Source organism: Pongo pygmaeus, chromosome 1 (assembly GCF_028885625.2).
Source record: "Pongo pygmaeus isolate AG05252 chromosome 1, NHGRI_mPonPyg2-v2.0_pri, whole genome shotgun sequence".
Taxonomy (NCBI): Eukaryota; Metazoa; Chordata; class Mammalia; order Primates; family Hominidae; genus Pongo; species Pongo pygmaeus.
Window position 1 is genome coordinate 17,720,484 of NC_072373.2, and position 19,235 is coordinate 17,739,718.

At 37.9% G+C, this 19,235-nt stretch overlaps 1 protein-coding gene across 2 annotated transcripts in view; it reads right to left on the reverse strand.

Annotated features, from left to right (window-relative positions):
- Window positions 1-3,193: 3,193 nt before the first annotated feature.
- TSNAX (translin associated factor X) overlaps window positions 3,194-19,235 on the reverse strand; it is a 38,996-nt gene continuing 22,954 nt past the window's right edge. The window contains exons 5-6 of one of the 2 annotated variants that reach the window (XM_054446038.2): window positions 8,340-8,467; window positions 3,194-5,197 (exon numbers count right to left, since the gene is read on the reverse strand). In XM_054446038.2, coding sequence (XP_054302013.1) covers window positions 4,820-5,197; window positions 8,340-8,467 — 506 coding nt within the window. In that variant the 3' untranslated portion in view covers window positions 3,194-4,819. Of the gene's footprint in view, window positions 5,198-6,091; window positions 6,256-8,339; window positions 8,468-19,235 lie in introns of those variants that run through there. The other variant, XM_063671164.1, reaches the window with a different exon arrangement.

The window sequence follows — 19,235 nt, forward strand, 5'->3', positions numbered from 1 at the left end:
ACCATCTAATCAGCTGCCAGCTCGGCTAGAATACAAGCAGGCAGAAAAATGTGAAAGGAGAGACTGGTCTAGCCTCCCAGCCTACATCTTTCTGCCGTACTGGATGCTTCCCGCCCTCTAACACTGGACTCCAAGTTCTTCAGTTTTGGAACACAGATTGGCTCTCCCTGCTCCTCATCCTGCAGACGGTCTATTGTGGGACTTTGTGATCGTGTGAGTTAATACTTAATAAACTCTCTCTCTCTCTCTATATATATATATATACACATATATTCCATTAGTTCTGTCCCTCTAGAGAACCCTAACCCTACTACAATCTATACCAGGTGATTCTTAGTTTTAAGTCAAAAATCCATTTGAGAAAGATATGAAAGCCATGAATGTTTCTCTCTAGAGAAACACTCTAACGCCAGGCACGGTGGCTCACCCCTGTAATCCCAGCACTTCGGGAGGCCGAGGTGGGTGGATCACCTGAGGTCAGGAGTTCGAGATCAGCCTGCACAACATGGTGAAACCCCGCCTCTACTAAAAATACAAAAACTGGCAGGGTGTAGTGGTGTGCGCCTGTAGTCCCAGCTACTCGGGAGGCTGAGACAACGGTTCTTAATCTGGGTTCCAGCAACATAGTTTTAGAGCATCCATAGATGAATTTCAGAGGATCCATGAATCTCCTTACATTATATGCAAAATATAATTACATATGATTATGCATTATATATAATTGTGGGTATAGTCTATTGAATGAGGTATATTCCTGGGAGGCTGAGGCAAGAGGATCACTTGAGCTTGGGGGTTTGAGACCAGCCTGGGCAACATAGCGAGACCTTGTCTCTACAAAAAAGAAAAGAAGGCTGGATGTGGTGACTCATACCTGTTATCCCAGCACTTTGGAAGGCCGAGACAGGTGGATCACCTGAGGTCAGGAGCTCGAGACTAGCCTGACCAATATGGTGAAACCCCGTCTCTACTAAAAATACAAAAACTAGCAGGGTGTAGTGGTGTGCGCCTGTATTCCCAGCTACTCGGGAGGCTGAGACAGGAGAATTGCTTGAACCCAGGAGGCGGAGGTTGCAGTGAGCGGAGATTGCACCACTGCACTTTTTACTTCTGTATGGTTGATAGTAACATTCCCTCATTCATTCCTGATTTTAGTAACTTGAGTCTTTTTTTCTTGATCAGTTTAGGCAAAGGTTAATTTTGTTGATCTTCACAAAGAATCAAATTTTGTTTTTGTTGCTATTCTCAATTATTTATTATTTTTGGACAGAGTCTCGCTCTGTCACCCAGGCTAGAGTGCAGTGGCTCACTGCAACCTCCCCCTCCTGGGTTCAAGAGATTCTCCTGCCTCAGCCTCCCAAGTAGCTAGGAATACAGGCACGTGCCACCACACCCAACTAACTTTTGTATTTTTTAGTAGAGACAGGGTTTCGCCATGTTGACCAGACTGGTCTCGAGCTCCCGACCTCAGGTGATCCACCGGCCTCAGCCTCCCAAAGTGCTGGAATTACAGGTGTGAGCCGCCACGCCCAGCCCTCAATTGTTTTTCTCTTCTGTATTTCATATTTCTGCTAAAATCTTTATTAGCTTTCTTCTGCTTCTTTTGTGGTTTACTTTGCCCTTCTTTTTCTAATTTCTTAAGGCTGAAGTTTAGCTTATTAATTTGAAACCTTCTTTAAATGCAAGCATTTAAAGCTATAAAGTTCCATCTGAACACAGCTCCACTGCATCCCATATGCTATTGTATATCAACTTTTTCTTTCCATTCACCCCAAAGTATTTTCTAATTTCCCTGTGATTTCATCTTTGACCCACTGATTACTTAGGAGTACATTGCTTAACTTCCATCTTTTAGTAAATTATACCACTTTCCTTCTATTGATTTATAGTTTCATTCCATTGTGGTAAGAGTAACACATTTTGTATGATTTCAGTATTTTTAAATTTATTGAGACGTTTTGTGGTCTGAAATTTTGCAAAGAATGTTTCATGTGCACTTGAGAAAAATATGTATTCTGCTGTTCGGTGGAGTGTTCTGTATATATGTCTGTTTAATCCAATTGGTCTACAGAGTGGTTCAAGTTCCTTACTGATCTTGTCATGGTGTCCTAGCCATTGGAAGTGGGGTACTGAAATCTACAATGATTACTGTTGAATTGTCTATTTCTCTCCACTTAAATTTTGCTTTATGTATTTTGGGGCTCTGTTAGAAGTATGTGTGTATATGTATACACACACATATATAATTGTTATCTATTCTTGATGGGTTGAGTCTTTTATTATGTTGTTTCTAGCAAAAAAATAATTTTCTTAAAGTCTATTTTGTTGGATATTATTCATATAGCCACTCTAGCTCTCTTTTGGTTATTGTTTGCATGGAATATCTTTTTCCATCCTTTTACTTTCAATCTACTTGTGTGTCTGAATCTAAAGTAAGTCTTATGTAGACATAAAGGGATTGGATTAAATTTTCAAATCTGTTCTGCCAATCTAATTTAAATATCATCTTTCTTTGAGGCACCTTCAAAAAGCCCCAGGGCACTCCATGTGTACTTTAAAAATCACTGATGTAGGCTGCACATGGTGGCGCACGCCTGTAACCCCAGCACTTTGGGAGGCTGAAGTGGGAGGATCACTTGAGGTCAGGGGTTTGAGACCAACCTGGCCAACATGATGAAAACCCCATCTCTACTAAAAATAGAAAATTACCCAGGCATGGTGGCATGTGCTTGTAATCCCAGCTACTCGGGAGGCTGAGGAATGAAAATCGCTTGAACCCAGGAAGTGGAGGCTGCAGTGAGCCAAGATCATGCCACTGCACTCCAGCCTGGGCAATAGAGACTAAGTCTAAAAAAATAAAATAAAATAAAAATTCACTGATGTAATACATGCCGGAAATTATTTATGAAAAGAACCCAATATTCTTTCAGAATTTTGTCAGCAAAATTACCATATGACCTAGAACCAGTTTCTTTTTCTATTAAAGATGAAAACTGTTACCACACATGATGCCATCATAGTAAGTATTTTTAAAAGTGAGACACTCAGAGTTGGCGTAACACCCACAGTATTAGTATGACATGAACTGTGGAGATATATCAGTAGCAATGGCACCAACTCACCTGTAGTGAGTTGACTACAGGTGAGTTGGGAAACCAAAAAACCCACCATCACTAACACAAACAAAAAAACAGAATTTACTAGGCATGTCCATGTTTTATTTTCTTTAGGTGTTTTTCTGGAAAATTACATTTTCAAGGAATCAGCCCTTACAAAACAGAGCTAATCTTTCAAAAAATAAAACCCAGTATCTAGATTCTCAAAACTTACAAAACCAACTGGAAATGTCTGGTTGTCATGCTCAATTCAGTTTCACATCACAAGTAATCATCTATAACTATTTCAGTAGGCAAATTCCAATTCTAAATATTACTAACGATTACCATTGTTATTCTCAACTGTGTTGACAATTGTCTTATTGCTGAATTGTTCAGAATACATTTTCTTTGGCAACTTTATTAACACCATGGGACAACTAAAGGTCTGGATTAACTTAGTATTTCAAAACTTCATTATAATTATTTAAATGTAAATGCTACACTTAAATTATTTAAATTTAAATGCTAGATTTAAATTATTTAATTTTAATAAAATTGAAATTTAAATGCTAGAATAGGAAAGCCTCCAAACATGCCTAATATAACAAAAACAAAAATTGCTAAATAATCACTACTAAAAGCATTTCCATTGTATGTACAAGTATATAATTCAACTTTACCAACAAAAATATTATAATTTAGCTCCAATTCTCTATCAGACCTTCTGTGATTAAAAAAAATAACAAAAAATAAATGGAGAAAGTAACATCTGGGCACCTGTCAAATTTTTATGGAAGGTTGTTTTATATAAATTTTAAATGGCCTAAAATCAGCCAGAATGTGAATTTTTCACTATAATACTTCATAAACTTGTACTTTTTTTCTTTTTCTTTTTTTTTTTTTTGAGATGGAGTCTTGCTCTGTTACCCAGGCTGGAGTGCAGTGGCACAATCTCGGCTCACTGCAGCCTCTGCCTCCCGGATTCAAGCGATTCTCCTGCCTCAGCCTCCCAAGTAGCTGGGATTACAGGCACATGCCACCACATTCAGCTAATTTTTGTATTTTTAGTAGAGATGAGGTTTTGCCATGTTGGTCAGGCTGGTCTTGATCTCTTGACCTCGTGATCTGCCTACCTCGGCCTCCCAAAGTGCTGGAATTACAGGCGTGAGCCACCACGCCCAGCCTAAACTTGTACTTAAATTATATACTGATAGCTTATTCATTTTTAATTCTTGTTCCATGGAATAAGCCTATTTTTGAGGCTTGGCACAATATTCACAAGAAATTTAAACAGGACGCTCAAGTCCAGAAGTTTAACTAAAAAATCTTTTCTACATATAATAAAATCACCAACTTAAATTACAAATTGCTTCCACTAAAAATTATCACTCCAAACTTCAGAAAAAGTAAATTAAAATAGGTTATGGCAAAAAGTACACTCTGAAGCATGTTCACATTACAAAGATAAATGATAAAGGTTAACCAGCAAAAATTCAAAAAGACATATATGCAAACATCTGTATGCAAACTTTCATGAATAAGATATAAGAAATGATTCGTTTGGCTAATTTTATATACAGCTTGTATACACAATTTAAAACAAGTACAACTGAATATGTTTCTATGTAAAAGCCACAATAAAGTCAAATGAAATACTAAATAAGTCTTACAAATTGGTCTCTTAGGAGTTCTCAAAAGATTTAGTAACTGAGTAATGTTAGATTCTAAGAAATGCCCTCTTCTTGATCTATCATTTCTGTTTTAACTGAAAACACATCTGCCAACATATGTTTTGGAATTTCTGACCCTCTGACTTTCAAGGCATAACAAGCATTCTCCACTTTGGCCAAACTTTGTTTCAAGGTATACAGCTTCTTAGAAACCTCGTAAGGTCCAGTGTTGCCAATGAATGAAAACCCATCATAAACCTGACGTAAAAACTGGCTCACTTCAAAGGGGGTGTCAATGTCCCCATTCCCCACACTGTTAATACACATCCGCATCAATTCTCCAGTTAAGTCAGCCACTCCCAGAAGGTAATCGACAGGTGTGACTCTCAGTCTCCAAGTACCAAACTGCTTATCCTGTGCATCAGAGGAAGGCTGGTAAAAAGAAAAACAAAAAACAAAAAACACACACACAAGAAAGAACACTGTGAAAAAGAGTGAATATAGCATGTATCACATTTATTATAGAAGTACAAAATCAATAGCAAATCAGTCATACTAATTTTTTCTAAATAAAATAAATCTATTTTGCTTAATAACCATTTGGGATGTTACAGGAGGAATGTGTGCCCTGGGTAGTGAATTGAACCAGATGACTTCAAGATACTTTTGAAATATATCATTATGAAACCAACTATTTCCAACTCCACTTGACGTACAAAATAAAAATATTCTTAAACAAGGCTTAATAACTTTATTGCACAACAATTACTTACTTAAATGAAAAACCATACGGCCCTCCAAGTTTGTGATCCATTAATGTTTTCCTAAGAAGCTCAGTCTTTTTCTGGCTTCTTGTCTTTTCCTACTCAGCACTGACCATCACGATTTATTACTCTCACTGCATCCTCAATTCCCTTAGACTGCTATATTTTCTACTGCACCTACCCAGCAAAAACAGAATCCTCAATCAATACTAAAATCTACTCATTAGTCCTTTATTCAGGTGGCTGAGTACCACTCACTGAGTTAAAAAAATGGTAATCACAACTGCAGAGTCTGTACCGCTACAAATTACCCTCCAATCCTTTTACTTATCATTAGATGGCTCTCTTTCCAGCCTCTTCAAACACAATTTCAAACCTTTCACCACTCTCCTCAGGGCTCTACTCAAATCCCAAACCTCTTCACTTTCAGTAGACAATCTTGCCCAATTTCAGTGACCTGGTCATTTGCCAGCTTACCTAGCACAATTTCCCGCAACTGCCTTTATCCCTACCAAAAAAAAAAAAAAAAAAAAAAAAATTTATATCCACACCCATCTTTACCTTCTATCCTCCAGTCTCAGATGATGAGTTGTCCCTCCTCTTGTTTGAGGTTAACTCTTCCAAATGACCTTGACCCATCTCCTCCCACCTCTTCCAGGACCTTGCTTCATAAGGTGTATGCCCTTGGGCAAGTTATTTCATCTCTCTAAACCTCAGTTTCCTCATCTGTAAAATGGGATAACAGTACCTACCTCAGAGGTTTATTTTAAGGGTTAAATGAGATAACATTTACCAAGTTCTTGGCATAATGCCCAACACAAAGTAAATATTCAACAAATGCTAGCTGCTATCATGATTACTATCATCATGAAATCTCTCTCCCCATCAATTTCCCTCTACTGAATTCTTTCTGGTAGAGACAATGCCTAAATTGTTATTAAAAGACTGTATGTTTAAAAGGGTAGGTGAAGTTGCAGTTACGTCAAAGGACATTTTAGGTAGTGGGAACTACAAAGGCGTACAGGTAAGAATTGTGCATTTGAGGAACTAATGAGATAATTCTTTTGAGTAAAGTTTAAAGGAAGTTACATAAATATAAGCTGAGATGAGGGAGATAGCTTTATTAAGATCACTCTTTGCTATGTATCTAATACATGAATCGTAACATTGTTTGGACTCTGCAGAGACCATCTGGCGCAACGTCCCCATCATTTAGCATAAGCAATGAGGTCCGAGAAACATCACAGGTAATATGATGTTGAGCTATGGGAATATGATAGCTAGTTAGTGGCACTACTGTTTCCATTCTATTTTTCTGCATGTTTGAAATTTTTCACAAAACTTTTTAAAATAAAAATTAAATAGTTTTGACAATATTCTCAAGAGGCAAGTCAGAGCAAAATACCTTTCCCAATCAAATTTCCAGAAATTTCAGCACCAAGCATGTTTAGCACTAAAACTTATTTATGAACATAGTCTTAAACAATTTGAAACATGTATATGAATATTATAGCCCCATAATCTTAAAATAATCTGGTACCTAAGTCCTGAAAACAGTACTTTGACTCTCAATTTTCTGGCCTTTTCCCCAGTATTTTCATTTTGATACACAGAGAACTTTAAAGGAAAGTGTGGTAACTTCCCTAATATCATGTGAGAAGCAGGGTCAAATAGGCCTACTTTACTTCTTTGTGTAATTCAGTCTACACTATATGAATAAAAAAATGAAGAAATTTTACTTCTCAAAATAAATTTCCTCCTTAATACACTTCATATAATTTAAGAACTTAATACATGGCTTCCTTAAAGTTATACCTGTCATGCCAAATTAGTCTCATTTGTATTAATATTTTAGTTGATACTCAAGAAAATATTATTTCTACAGTGTCTTCCATCTCCTGCCTACCTATCCTGAATATATGGTGTTTTTAAAAATGATTTTAAAAAGACAAAAAATAAAAATTTTAAAATATTTAATTTTAAGTGTACTGGTATCTCAGAAAGTACAAATAGTCAATACAGCTTACCTTACTGCCTGAATGTTATATCTTGAAACCCAGAAGGAAAAAAATAGTATTTGTTTAAAAGTCAAACTGCAAATTTTTCTTAATTCAGAAAAGCTACGTAAATTTCAGATACAAGCATTATGAACTGAGTAAATGATTAACAGCTCTCACTATACAAAAACTATAACGGCAAACTACTGAGCACTTCCATGTCAGGTGCTGCTGTATATTGCCTAATTAATAACCTTTAAGTCAAATCCTTTAAAACAACCCTTTGAGGTAGGTACCTGATGCAAGGGATCCCTGTAGTACACTGTGAGAAGCACTGGCAGAGCGGACAAGGGCACAGGCTTGGATTCAAAATACCTAACTTCAAATCTTAGCTCTGCCACACTTTTTAGTTGTGTGGCTTCTGGCAAGTTACTTAACCTCTCTAAAAGCCTGTTTCTTTCTCTGTAAAATGAGAGTAATAATGCTTACCACATACGGTTAATAAAAGGATTAAATAAGACAGTGCTTACAAAGGGCAAGTGAAAAATAGTAAAACCAAAAGAGGACTTACAGTAAGCACTCCATAATGCTTTAGGTAAAGAGCATTACTTTCCCAATATGCCCAGCGTTGTTCTTGTTCTATCCACTAACTGAAATATTTAAAAAGACCATTTCCTAGTTGAGACTCTACAAAACCATACTTTAGAAAGAACATTCCCATCTCAATCCTAGCATAAGCCAGTAAATCTACTAGAATCGTCATACTGTTACATAAATTATATAATAAATGTGAAATAAATTTTAAATTCTCACAGTTTTATTTTCTTTCCCATTGTCTTCAGTCGTAAATATCAATTGTTTATTAATTTCATCCATACTAATTAATGATCGTGTTTTGATGAAGTGTTGAAAAGAGACAGCTTCCACATATTCCTGTAGTCCTGAAAACGCCACAAAGAAAATTACTAAGAATAAACACTTAATTAGTAAGAATGTCATAATAAAAAACTTCAAATTGATCATCTAGCTCAAAAAAATGCTTAATGGATGCCTACTATAATGCCAGTACTAGACTAGATACTTAGAATAGAAAGAATGGCCTGGGGGCCAGGCGCGGTGGCTCACGCCTGTAATCCCAGCACTTTAAAAGGCCAAGGCGGGTGGATCACTTCAGGTCAGGAGTTGGAGACCAGCCTAGCCAACACAGCAAAACCCCAACTCTACTAAAAATACAAAAATTAGCTGGACGTGGTGGCGGCCGCCTATAACCTCTGGGCCACTGTGCCCAGCCAGAAAAAAAATTTTTTTAAAGAGTTTAAGTAATAAGGATTTAAGAAAAGCCTATTCTGGCTCACACCTGTAATCCCAGCACTTTGGGAGGCTGAGGTGGGCGGATCACCTGAGGTCAGGAGTTCGAGACCATCCTGGCCAACATGGCGAAACCCCATCACTACTAAAAATACAAAAAAAATTAGCCGGGTGTGGTAGCAGGAGGCTGTAATCCCAGCTACTCGGGAGGCTGAGGCAGGAGAATCGCTTGAACCCAGGAGCCGAAGGTTGCAGTGAGCCGAGATCGCGCCATTGCACTCCAGCCTGGGGGACAAGAGCGAGACTTCATCTCAAAAAAAAAAAAAAAAAAAAAAAGGAAAAGAAAAGAAAAGCCTATTCCATAAATTCTGATAGGCTTTAATAAAAATTACAAATTAATTTTTGTTTTATTTTGCTGGGTAACGAAGCAATGATTCAAACAAATGAGACATAAAATTAAGAATCATTTGGGCTGTTCGCAGTGGCTCACGCCTGTAATCCCAGCACTTTGGGAGGCCAAGGCGGGTGGATCACGAGGTCAGGAGATCCAGACCATCCTGGCTAACACGGTGAAACCCCGTCTCTACTAAAAATTAAAAAACTTAGCCGGGCGTGGTGGCGGGCGCCTGTAGTCCCAGCTACTCAGGAGGCTGAGGCAGGAGAACGGCGTGAACCCGGGAGGCGGAGCTTGCAGTGAGCCGAGGTCGTGCCACTGCACTGCAGCCTGGGCGGCAGAGCGAGACTCATCTCACAAAAAAAAAAAAAAAAAAAAAAAAAAAATCATTTGGATCTTTCATAAAGTTTTAACAGGCAAAATCACTTTAAGTAATGTAGGTAAAAGTGTCAAAATACCGTTTATCTCTTCATAGTTCAAAATGGATCTAAGACTAGATAACTCCTTTCTGCTTTGGTAGTTTAAGTTTAAAAAAAAAAAAAAAAAAAAAGAGCTATGCATACAATTTTGTACAAGATAGAAACAACCCTTGAATTGAAGAGTAAATTTTGGTAAAGACCAAAATGTAACTTAAATACTTTTAAAAATGTTTATATAAACGTAAAGGGCACAAGTGCAATTTTGTTACATGTCTACAGTACTACACTTTTCCAAGTGTTTTAAAACAACTACTTTCTGGTCGGGCGCCGGTGACTCATGCCTGTAATCCCAGCACTTTGGGAGGCCAAGGCTGGCAGATCACGAGGTCAGGAGATCGAGACCATCCTGGCTAACACGGTGAAAACTCGTCTCTACTAAAAATACAAAAAATTAGCCACACATGGTGGCGGGTGCCTGTAGTCCCAGCTACTTGGGAGGCTGAGGTAGGAGAATGGCGTGAACCCAGGAGGCGGGGCTTGCAATGAGCTGAGATTGCGCCACTGCACTCCAGCCTGGGCGACAAAGCAAGACTCCATCTCAAAAAAAAAAAAAAAAAAAAAAAAACTACATTCTATAGCCACAATTTTCAATATTATTTTATGTCTTAATCTAAAAGGTGATACACGGAAAAAGCATTTCTTAATTATCATTACTGTTAGTTTAAGAAACTTTTTTTTTAAGGGTTTGTTGTAAAAATAGCAAGAGAATACATTTCTGATTATGCAAAGAAAACTAAGAACTTAACAGGATATTTAAGTTCTCTAACATTTTTTATGACAGAGTCCTGCTACTTACAAGTCTCCCCCACCTGACACTACACTTCTGGTTTGGCAGCAACAGTGCTGGGGAGGCTAACAGCTGTAGTATCATCACATCAAATGCCAGGCAAAGGTCCAGGATACAAGGGAAAATGGGTGACCCTGGTTTTGACAGCACTAAGAGGAAACTTAACTAAATGAAAATATCCTGACTCATTCTGAGCTGCAAATGATGCCCAAATATAGGTCAGAAGGGACAATTTAACAAACCATAATGTTCTGAGAAATTAAACATTAACAAGGTTAAGTTTAACAAAACAGATGATGTCATTTATAATTAAAAATATTTTTAATTAAATGTTTAATTTTATGAATTTTTAGTTTTATGAATAGGTGACACCGCCCAGCTCCCCCGCTAAAGAAAATCTCTATTTCTCATTTCCTTCTAAAGATACTTCATGCACACAAAAGCAAACAGCAAAACGTAAAGATGCATAATCACATCTCTATGCTCTAATGTGGTTAGCCTCTTATGAGCTAAACAAGAAGATATGCACAAAGATTTACATACAAGGATGTTTGTCACTACAGCAAAAAAAATTTTTTAAAGTTAAAAGACCAGTAATAGGTGTATCACTTGTCAATTTTTGTCTCTTAGTTCCATTATTTCAGAAAAAGGAGGTGGATGCTTAAAGCATGTCTCCTGTGCCAGCTGGCAATATATTAAGCTTTGTCGGTACAGGGTGCTAGGTGCTCAAAGAACTGTAAAGGAAAGAGCCCTCTGCCTGGTTCTGCTGTGCCCCTCTTCACAGCCCTGAGTGTGGGGCAGCCGGCACTTCAAGGTGGCCAACAGCATGTAGTACCTGCCTGGGGACAGCTTCTTTTGTACTCCAGAGAGTGGCTTCCCAGTAAGCCACCTTCTTGGGCAAGGAATTCCTTTCCATGGCACTTCCCCATGGACAGCTTCCCAGAGAGTCCATCAGCACAACAGCTCAGCAAACGTCTCTGCCAGCCGATGGGACATGCCCACCCTCTCCAGCATGGTCTGAACCTCATCCTGTGGAGGGTGAGGGTTGGGTTCTGCCAAATTTACCTCCTTGGGTGCTCTGCCTCCGCCCTAGGGGTAGTGGCTGCTCACTCTGAGATTCCAGTACTCTTTAGAGTTCTCTTTTACTGTCATAATCCCCTATATGGCTAATAAGTCTGTATGTTGTATTTAACTTTCCCTGTTCATATTACCGTCTAATTTCTGTTTCCTGTTTGGACCCTGATGAATACAATAGGGAATTAGGAAAATAAATAATGGTATTACTTCTCCTTCAGCCCTATTACCTAGAGAAGCTGTTCCATTTTCTGCGGCTAGTCACTGTATTAGGTTCAGGATCAAGATTCAGCACCAGCTGGGAGCTTCACATGAATTCTCCCTTTAACGTACTAGGTGTTCCCACTTTATGTTCTATACTGAATCTTACAGAAATACTGAAACACACTCAGATCTGTCCTATACATGAACGCTGTGTTTGCTCTCAACTATTGCTCCATCTGTCTCCTCCTCCTCAGAGCTAAGTTTCTTGAAGTAGCTGGCTACATCATTTCCTCAATAACTTCATCTCACACTTCTCAACCTACTTCAGTCTAGCTTGGGTACATCTCTAAAACAAAATAGTTCTTGCTAAGATTACCATAATAAATAAGACTAATGGACATTCTTTCCATCTTCATCTCAGCAGCATTCAGCATTTTGTGCCACTTCCCCTCTTTAAACAAGTTTTCCTTTGATTCCTGTGACAGCATCATCTCCTGATTTCCCACTTTTCTACCTCTCTAGTCATGTCTTCTTAAGTCTCTGCCTCTAGCAGTCCTAGGTTCCCTCCAGTTCATCTATACTTGGTTTCAAGTAACCTTGCTGCCCTTAAATGTCATATCTCTGGCCAACAGGCACACACATCCAAATGAGTATCTGACATCCTTATCAAAGATACCTCAAAATCAACACTTCCAACAATGAACTCACTATCTTCCTTCCAAACCTGGTTCTCTCAAGTTTTGCCAGTTCTAAGCATGTCCTGGTCTCCCCCCATCTATTCTTGACCTCGTCACATCCATTCTCACACTGCAGACTGTTTGCCTTTTTAATATGTAACGACATCACTCCCCAGTTTAAAGCCCAAATAGCTTCCCATGGCACTCAGAATACAGGGTAAAACCATTAATGTGGCTTATAAGACCATGCTTAATTTCACCCCCACTTACATTATCAGCCTCAATTCATGCTATAGTTAAGTCATAACTCACAAAGGCTTGCATTTCCGAGATGGGTACATAAACATATATCTGTATGCATGTTGAGCAAAAAATAGCACTGCTTTAAATGGTCAGAATCAAACACAACTGGCAAGGTGCCTGTCTTATACATGGCAATAGGTAGGGAGGGAGACAGTATAAAAACTAAAACTATGTCAGTTGAAGGCAATACACACATATTTTCCTGAGTGTTGAATAATATTAAATTCAACAAATAGGATAAACAGCATTACATGGAAAGGGGGCTGTTATTCTGTCCACCCCGCCCAATGTAACACTGTTTATCCTATTTGCTAAATTTAGTATTATTTCATATGTAGCTGTTGATAAGATCACAAACACTTTAGCAACAACATACTACTAATATTCTGTATCATTCAGCAGTGCCTTGTTGCAGAAACAAATAGCATTTCTGTTTGGCTGCCATATAGTTTAGCTTCATTCAAGTACTTTTTACTAATTACAAATTATTTTTAAAAATAAATTCACTAAAACCATTTTCCATGTTTTGAATTGACTCATGGACAAAACAACTTTTTACAACTAATGAAGGTGAACAAACTTTTTTTTCCATTGACAAATGCATGATATTTTACCATATAATTGTCTCCGTAATTGTCACCTTTGTTCAATAACATTCATTCAGAAGCAAGAGTAGTTTTAAAAATACTACTTTGCTTTTTGATTGCCTATTGCTTTTCTTTCCCCTCTTCCATTGTGGAACTATGAAATTTAAAATTATTCATCTTTCATTATCCAAGGCTCTTTGGTTCCTCCCCTCAACTTAGCTCCATTTCTACTCTTGCATGTCCAAAAACTCCCTAAGGACTCTATTCAACAAACAGACATCTACCCTGGGACAAAATCCTTAATTATCACAGAGGACCTAGGAAAACAGGAATTTCAGTCTTTCCTTGAGCAGGAGCAAACTCTAAGATGTGCTTTTATTCCAATCATCTCTGTAAGCCAAATACTGCAATACAGTAAGCAATATTTGCTCCCAACAAAATGAATTATGGCATCTTGCTTAAAGAGCTGAAGTGGTTAGAATTCGTTTGATTTTTTAAAGAATTAGCAGTTTCATTTTATTTTTTCTCCATTTTTAAATTGTGGTAAAACAAACATAACATTTACCAGCTTAGCCATTTTTAAGTGTACAGTTTAGCGTATTAAATACATTCGTAATGTACAACCATTATTACCATTCATCTCCAGAATTCTTGTATTAATCTTTCCAAAATTAAACTCCGGACCTAGCATTTCTTAATCTAACTCCCCATCCCTCCTCCCCTCAGCTCCTGCCAACCACCATTCTACTTTGTTGGCTCTATGATTTTGCCTACTCACTCTAGGTACCTCATGTAAACAACAAATATGGTATTTGCCCTTTTGTGACTGGCTTATTTCACCTTGCATAATGTCTTCAAGCTTCATCCACGTTGTAACATATGTCAGAATTTCCTGTTTAAGGCTGAATAATATTCGATTGTATGCATATACCACATTTTGTTTATTCACTCATCTATAGACAGACAACTGAGTCACTTCCACCTTTTGGCTTTTGTGAGTAATGCTGCTGTAAACATGACTATTCATACCTGTTCAAGTCCCTGCTTTCAATTATTTAGGAGTATCACCCAGAAGCCCTCAACAAACTTTTTAAAAATAAAATAATAGTTTACTAAGTCTTGAATGTCTACTACATGTAAGAGTATGGATCTGGAACTTTACATCCATCTTTTTAATGCTCACCATAACCTTATGTGACTGTATTACTATCCTTAATGAACAAATTGAGGCAGAGAGAAGTTAAAAAATTCAGCCAAGTCACACAGTAAATAGTGAAAGTTTCTAGAATTCAAAAGCTCACACCCTTCCCACCTTACCTGCTTCTTGACAGTCATCTCCATATAAAACATACCCATTTTTCTCAACATTTGTCCACACTAAATTCCTGGTTCAGCTTTTCTCCATGTTTTGCTTAACCTTATTGTGTAGTCTTCCAAACACACTATATACTTTCATGATTCCATGACATTCTGTGACTATGAAGCCTTCTCTCACATCTTTCTCTACCTAATATTTAAATGTTTCAATATACCCCAGTCAAGGTGGCACTCGTCTCTTCATTCTCACTATATAAAACTTGTACTTCAATTAAATGTTTCAGTCAGTTTTAGATTACAAACAGCTGTCTGATCACCTATTTTGCACCCTAAACTCTGAGGGTGGGGACAATGCCCAGATGACTTTGCTCCTTGGCCCTCTCCCAAAGACAGCAACTCATATGCACAAGAGACTCAACTGTTTCCCGTAAATTCCTTCTAATAATCTGTTTCTCTTCACCAAGGTCTATGAAACTGTGCCTCAACAAACAAAAATATTTTAAAATTTGGTATTCAATTATTCAGAACTATCTAGTTGTACTTAATTTAAAATACTTTCTAACAAGATTAGCGTTCAAACTGATGAAGGGCAGAATTTGAGGTCCTGATTTATTTTTTAATAGGGAAAAGAGAGAATATGGAATAAGAGTCCTCAAAATTTATCTTTGGTGTCAATCTCTATTAAATATGGGTGAGTGTCAGATATTTAATTTTCAAGTATATCTAGTCATTATATAAGTTGTCCTTGAAATGTGTTAACAAAAGTTACTTCAGAGATGAGGTGGCCATTTTTGCTCCATAGAAATCAGGTTTCATGGGCCAGGAGCGGTGGCTCACGCCTGTAATCCCAGCACTTTGGGAGACTGAGGTGGGTGGATAACCTGAGGTCGGGAGTTCGAGACCAGCCTGACCAACATGGAGAAACCTCGTCTCTACTAAAAACACAAAATTAGCCGGGCGTGGTGGCACATGCCTGTAATCCCAGCTACTCGGGAAGCTGAGGCAGGAGAATCACTTGAATCCGGGAGGTGGAGGTTGTGGTGAGCCAAGATCTGGCCATTGCACTCCACCCTAGGCAACAAGAGCAAAACTCCATCTCAAAAAAAAAAAAAAAAGAAAGAAATTAGGTTTCATGCTATAACGTGGAGAAAGTTCAAGGACATCTGGCCCAAAACACTGAAAAGCATTTTTGGTCACATGTAGGTAAAAGGATGTTTAAACAAGTTATGTTTCAACCTGATAAAAAGGACATCCGCTATTTTCAGTGAATAATCCCCAAGGTGAAAATTTTCAACGTACTGCCATATTCCATCAAACAATGCCTTCCCCTTCTGTCTTTGCCTTGGATGAAATCCAATTAGAATTATTTACAGAATCAGCTGCCAGTAAGACAGAAGTCTGTAGGTTGCTTTTATGTAAATTGTTATTTTTTTCCTTGTTCTCCTATTAGAACATATAACAGGGAAACCCAGTTAAAGGCTTCTGATTATTTTTATATATTCCTTTAATATTTAAGCAATATATATCCAGTCCAAATCTCCATCAAAAACTATATATAAAAGCAAACAGATATGACAGAGGTTTCATTATAAATTTGAACCTCACATGACTCAACTTTGTTTCTTGGTTTTTAATGCTTTTTCAGAAATTGTTTAACATATGATTCGGCAATTCCACTCCTAGGTATATACACCCAAAAGAGCTGAAAGCATATATTCACACAAAGACTTGTAGGCAAATATTAACAGCAGTTATTATTCACAAAGGCCAAAAAGTGGAAACAACCCAAAAGTCCACCAACTGATGACAGACTAACAAAATACGGTATATCCATAAAACAGACTATAATTCAGTTATTAAAAAGGAATGAAATACAGACACATGCTATGACATAGCTGAACTCTGAAAACATGCTCAAAGAAACCAGACGCAAGAGGCCATATATGGTTTGATTCATATGGATATGAGATATCCAGAATAGACAAATCCATAGAGATAGAAAGTAGATTAGTGGTGACCAGGGGCTAACCCTGGTATTAGGAGAAGGGGGAATGGTGAATGACTGCTAATAGGCAGGAGGTTTCTTTTGAGTGTGATGAAATGTTCTGGTATTAGACAGTGATAAGCACATAACCTTGTGAAAATAGTAAAAACAAACGAATTACTCAATTTAAAAGGGTTAATTATGTGGTATGCAATGTCTCAATTTTTAAAAATTGCACTTGTAACTATTTCTCTGAGTACCACATGAATTTTTAAAACAAGTTAGCGTCACCAAATCCATCACTGAAATGTTAAAATGAAATCAGATTTATATTGGATTCACAGGCCACTCTGTTAAAAATCTACTTTCAAATACATGAAGTGCACACTGAAAATAAATATATCTATATGCCTCAGCTTTGTAAAGTATGTGTGCTTATACTACCAACAGTAAACTCTAAATAGAATTCCACTAATTTGGATTTTGTCTGAATAGGGTTTTTTTGTTTGTTTTGGTTTTTTTTTCTGAGACAATCTGGCTCTGTTGCCCAGGATGGAGTGCAGTGGCATGATCTTGGCTCACTGCAACCTCTGCCACCTGGGTTCAAGTGATTCTTTCTCCTGCCTCAGCCTCCCGAGTAGCTGGGATTATAAGTGCCTGCTGCCGCACCCAGCTAATTTTTGTAGATGGGGTTTCATCATGTTCTCTAGGCTGGTCTCAAGCTCCCAACCTCAGGTGATTCGCCTACCTCGGCCTCCCAAAGTGCTGGGATTACAGGCGTAAGCCACCGCACCCAGAATGGGTCTTTCTTTTTTAGAAAAGAGACATGGTCTTGCTCTGTCACACAGGCTGGAGTGCAGTGGCACAATCGTGGCTCACTGCAGCCTCAAACTCCTTGGCTCAAGCGATCCTCATGCCTCAGCCTCCCCAGTAACTAGAACTACAGGAGCAAACAACTATGCCTAGCTAATGGTTTTTTTATTTTTATTTATTTACTTTTTTTTTTTTTTTTTTACTTTTTTGTAGAGACAGGGTTTTGCTAAGTTGCACAGACTGGTCTCAAGTGATCCTCCCACCATGGCCTCCCAAAGTGCTGGGATTACAGGTATGAGCTACCACTTCCAGCCCTAAGCAGGGTTTTTACATCAGCACTGAAGAACGAGTATTGAGCAAATTGGTACCACTGAGTTTTTATCCAAAATGAAAATAAATGTTAAAATTTAGTACAATATTACAGACTAATTTTGCTAAATTCAAGAAAGGTCAGGAACAAACATTTGTTAACGGTTATATGCCAAACAAAATAAATGCTTTCCATAAATGTATTTTATTTAATTTCCAAAAAATCCAGGAGGTAGCTATTAATGTTCTCATGCTAAAGGAAAGAAAGCTGAAATTCAAATAGGTTGTACACTTTGTTCCAAGGTTACAGAGATATGGAATATTAAAACATAAAAGCCCAGGTCTGATGGCAAAGTCTATCTCTTTCTACTTCACCTCATTGAGCAAGTCTTATCTCTTATAAGGAGACCTCACAGACTAGAAAAGTTAAGACCAATCTGGGAATCTTCTAAACTTGACTTTCCTAATACCAAAGGATCACATTCTCTTCCTATCTTGCTTAATCCTTATAATAACCACTTAAATAACTCATCTGCACTTTCAACTACCTTGTCCCTTGGAGTCATATTCAAGATATTTTAACAGGAATATAAAGTACTATATAAATAAATATAAACCCCAAATTTTAAATATATTTTTACTTTCTTGATACACTAAACTATATTTATTATAGAACTGCTTACCAAGTGATATAAAATATAACAAATTATTCCTCAAATCATTCCAATAATTCTCAAATCATTTCTTAATTTTTTAGATGCTGTTGGAAAGGGCTTTTGACTTCCCTTGTCTGAGCCATGATTTGATATGCAAAATATCATCAAACTCTTCCTATAACCTCCTCCATTAAAATGACAGTTATCAGGCAACTGGGTTCCTGCCAATGTAGGGGATTCACACAGGCCTGCCCCCATTCTCAGCTTCCAATTCCCCCGACCATTCCTTTAGTCTCTGTTCCTCTCTCATCATACTCTCTCCCCCAACCAATAGGGGATGAAAGGAGTAGAAGAGGAAAAGGAAGGAAGAAGAAAAGAAAGAAAATCTGTGTTCTCACTTGCTGGGATGCCTGCTGTCCTGTGATGGTTATCAATAAAGCTCCCTTCCCCCAGACTTTTTCCCTTATGTGCAGAGACAGCCACTTCTCTTTCCACCAGGGGGCCATGCCTCAAATAAAGCAATGCTTCCTGAACCCATCTGAGATTATAAATGCAGCCTGAGAGAATACGCTCTGCATGAAATATCTGTTTATATCCCTGGTTCCCAGTAGAGTCATCAGACACTATTTGCTTCTCCCCTTAAGGCACCTCTTTTTGGGGGTTTACAAAAGAAGTCCACAGCTCAGCTGCACAACACAAAACCCCCACCCACTCCTGGACTTAAAAGCAACTCCCCAGTCCCTCCACTCCAAAGTAACATTTGTAGCTCATCCTCTAGCTGCAGTGCACAAACCAAAAAGTACCTGTTATGGACTGA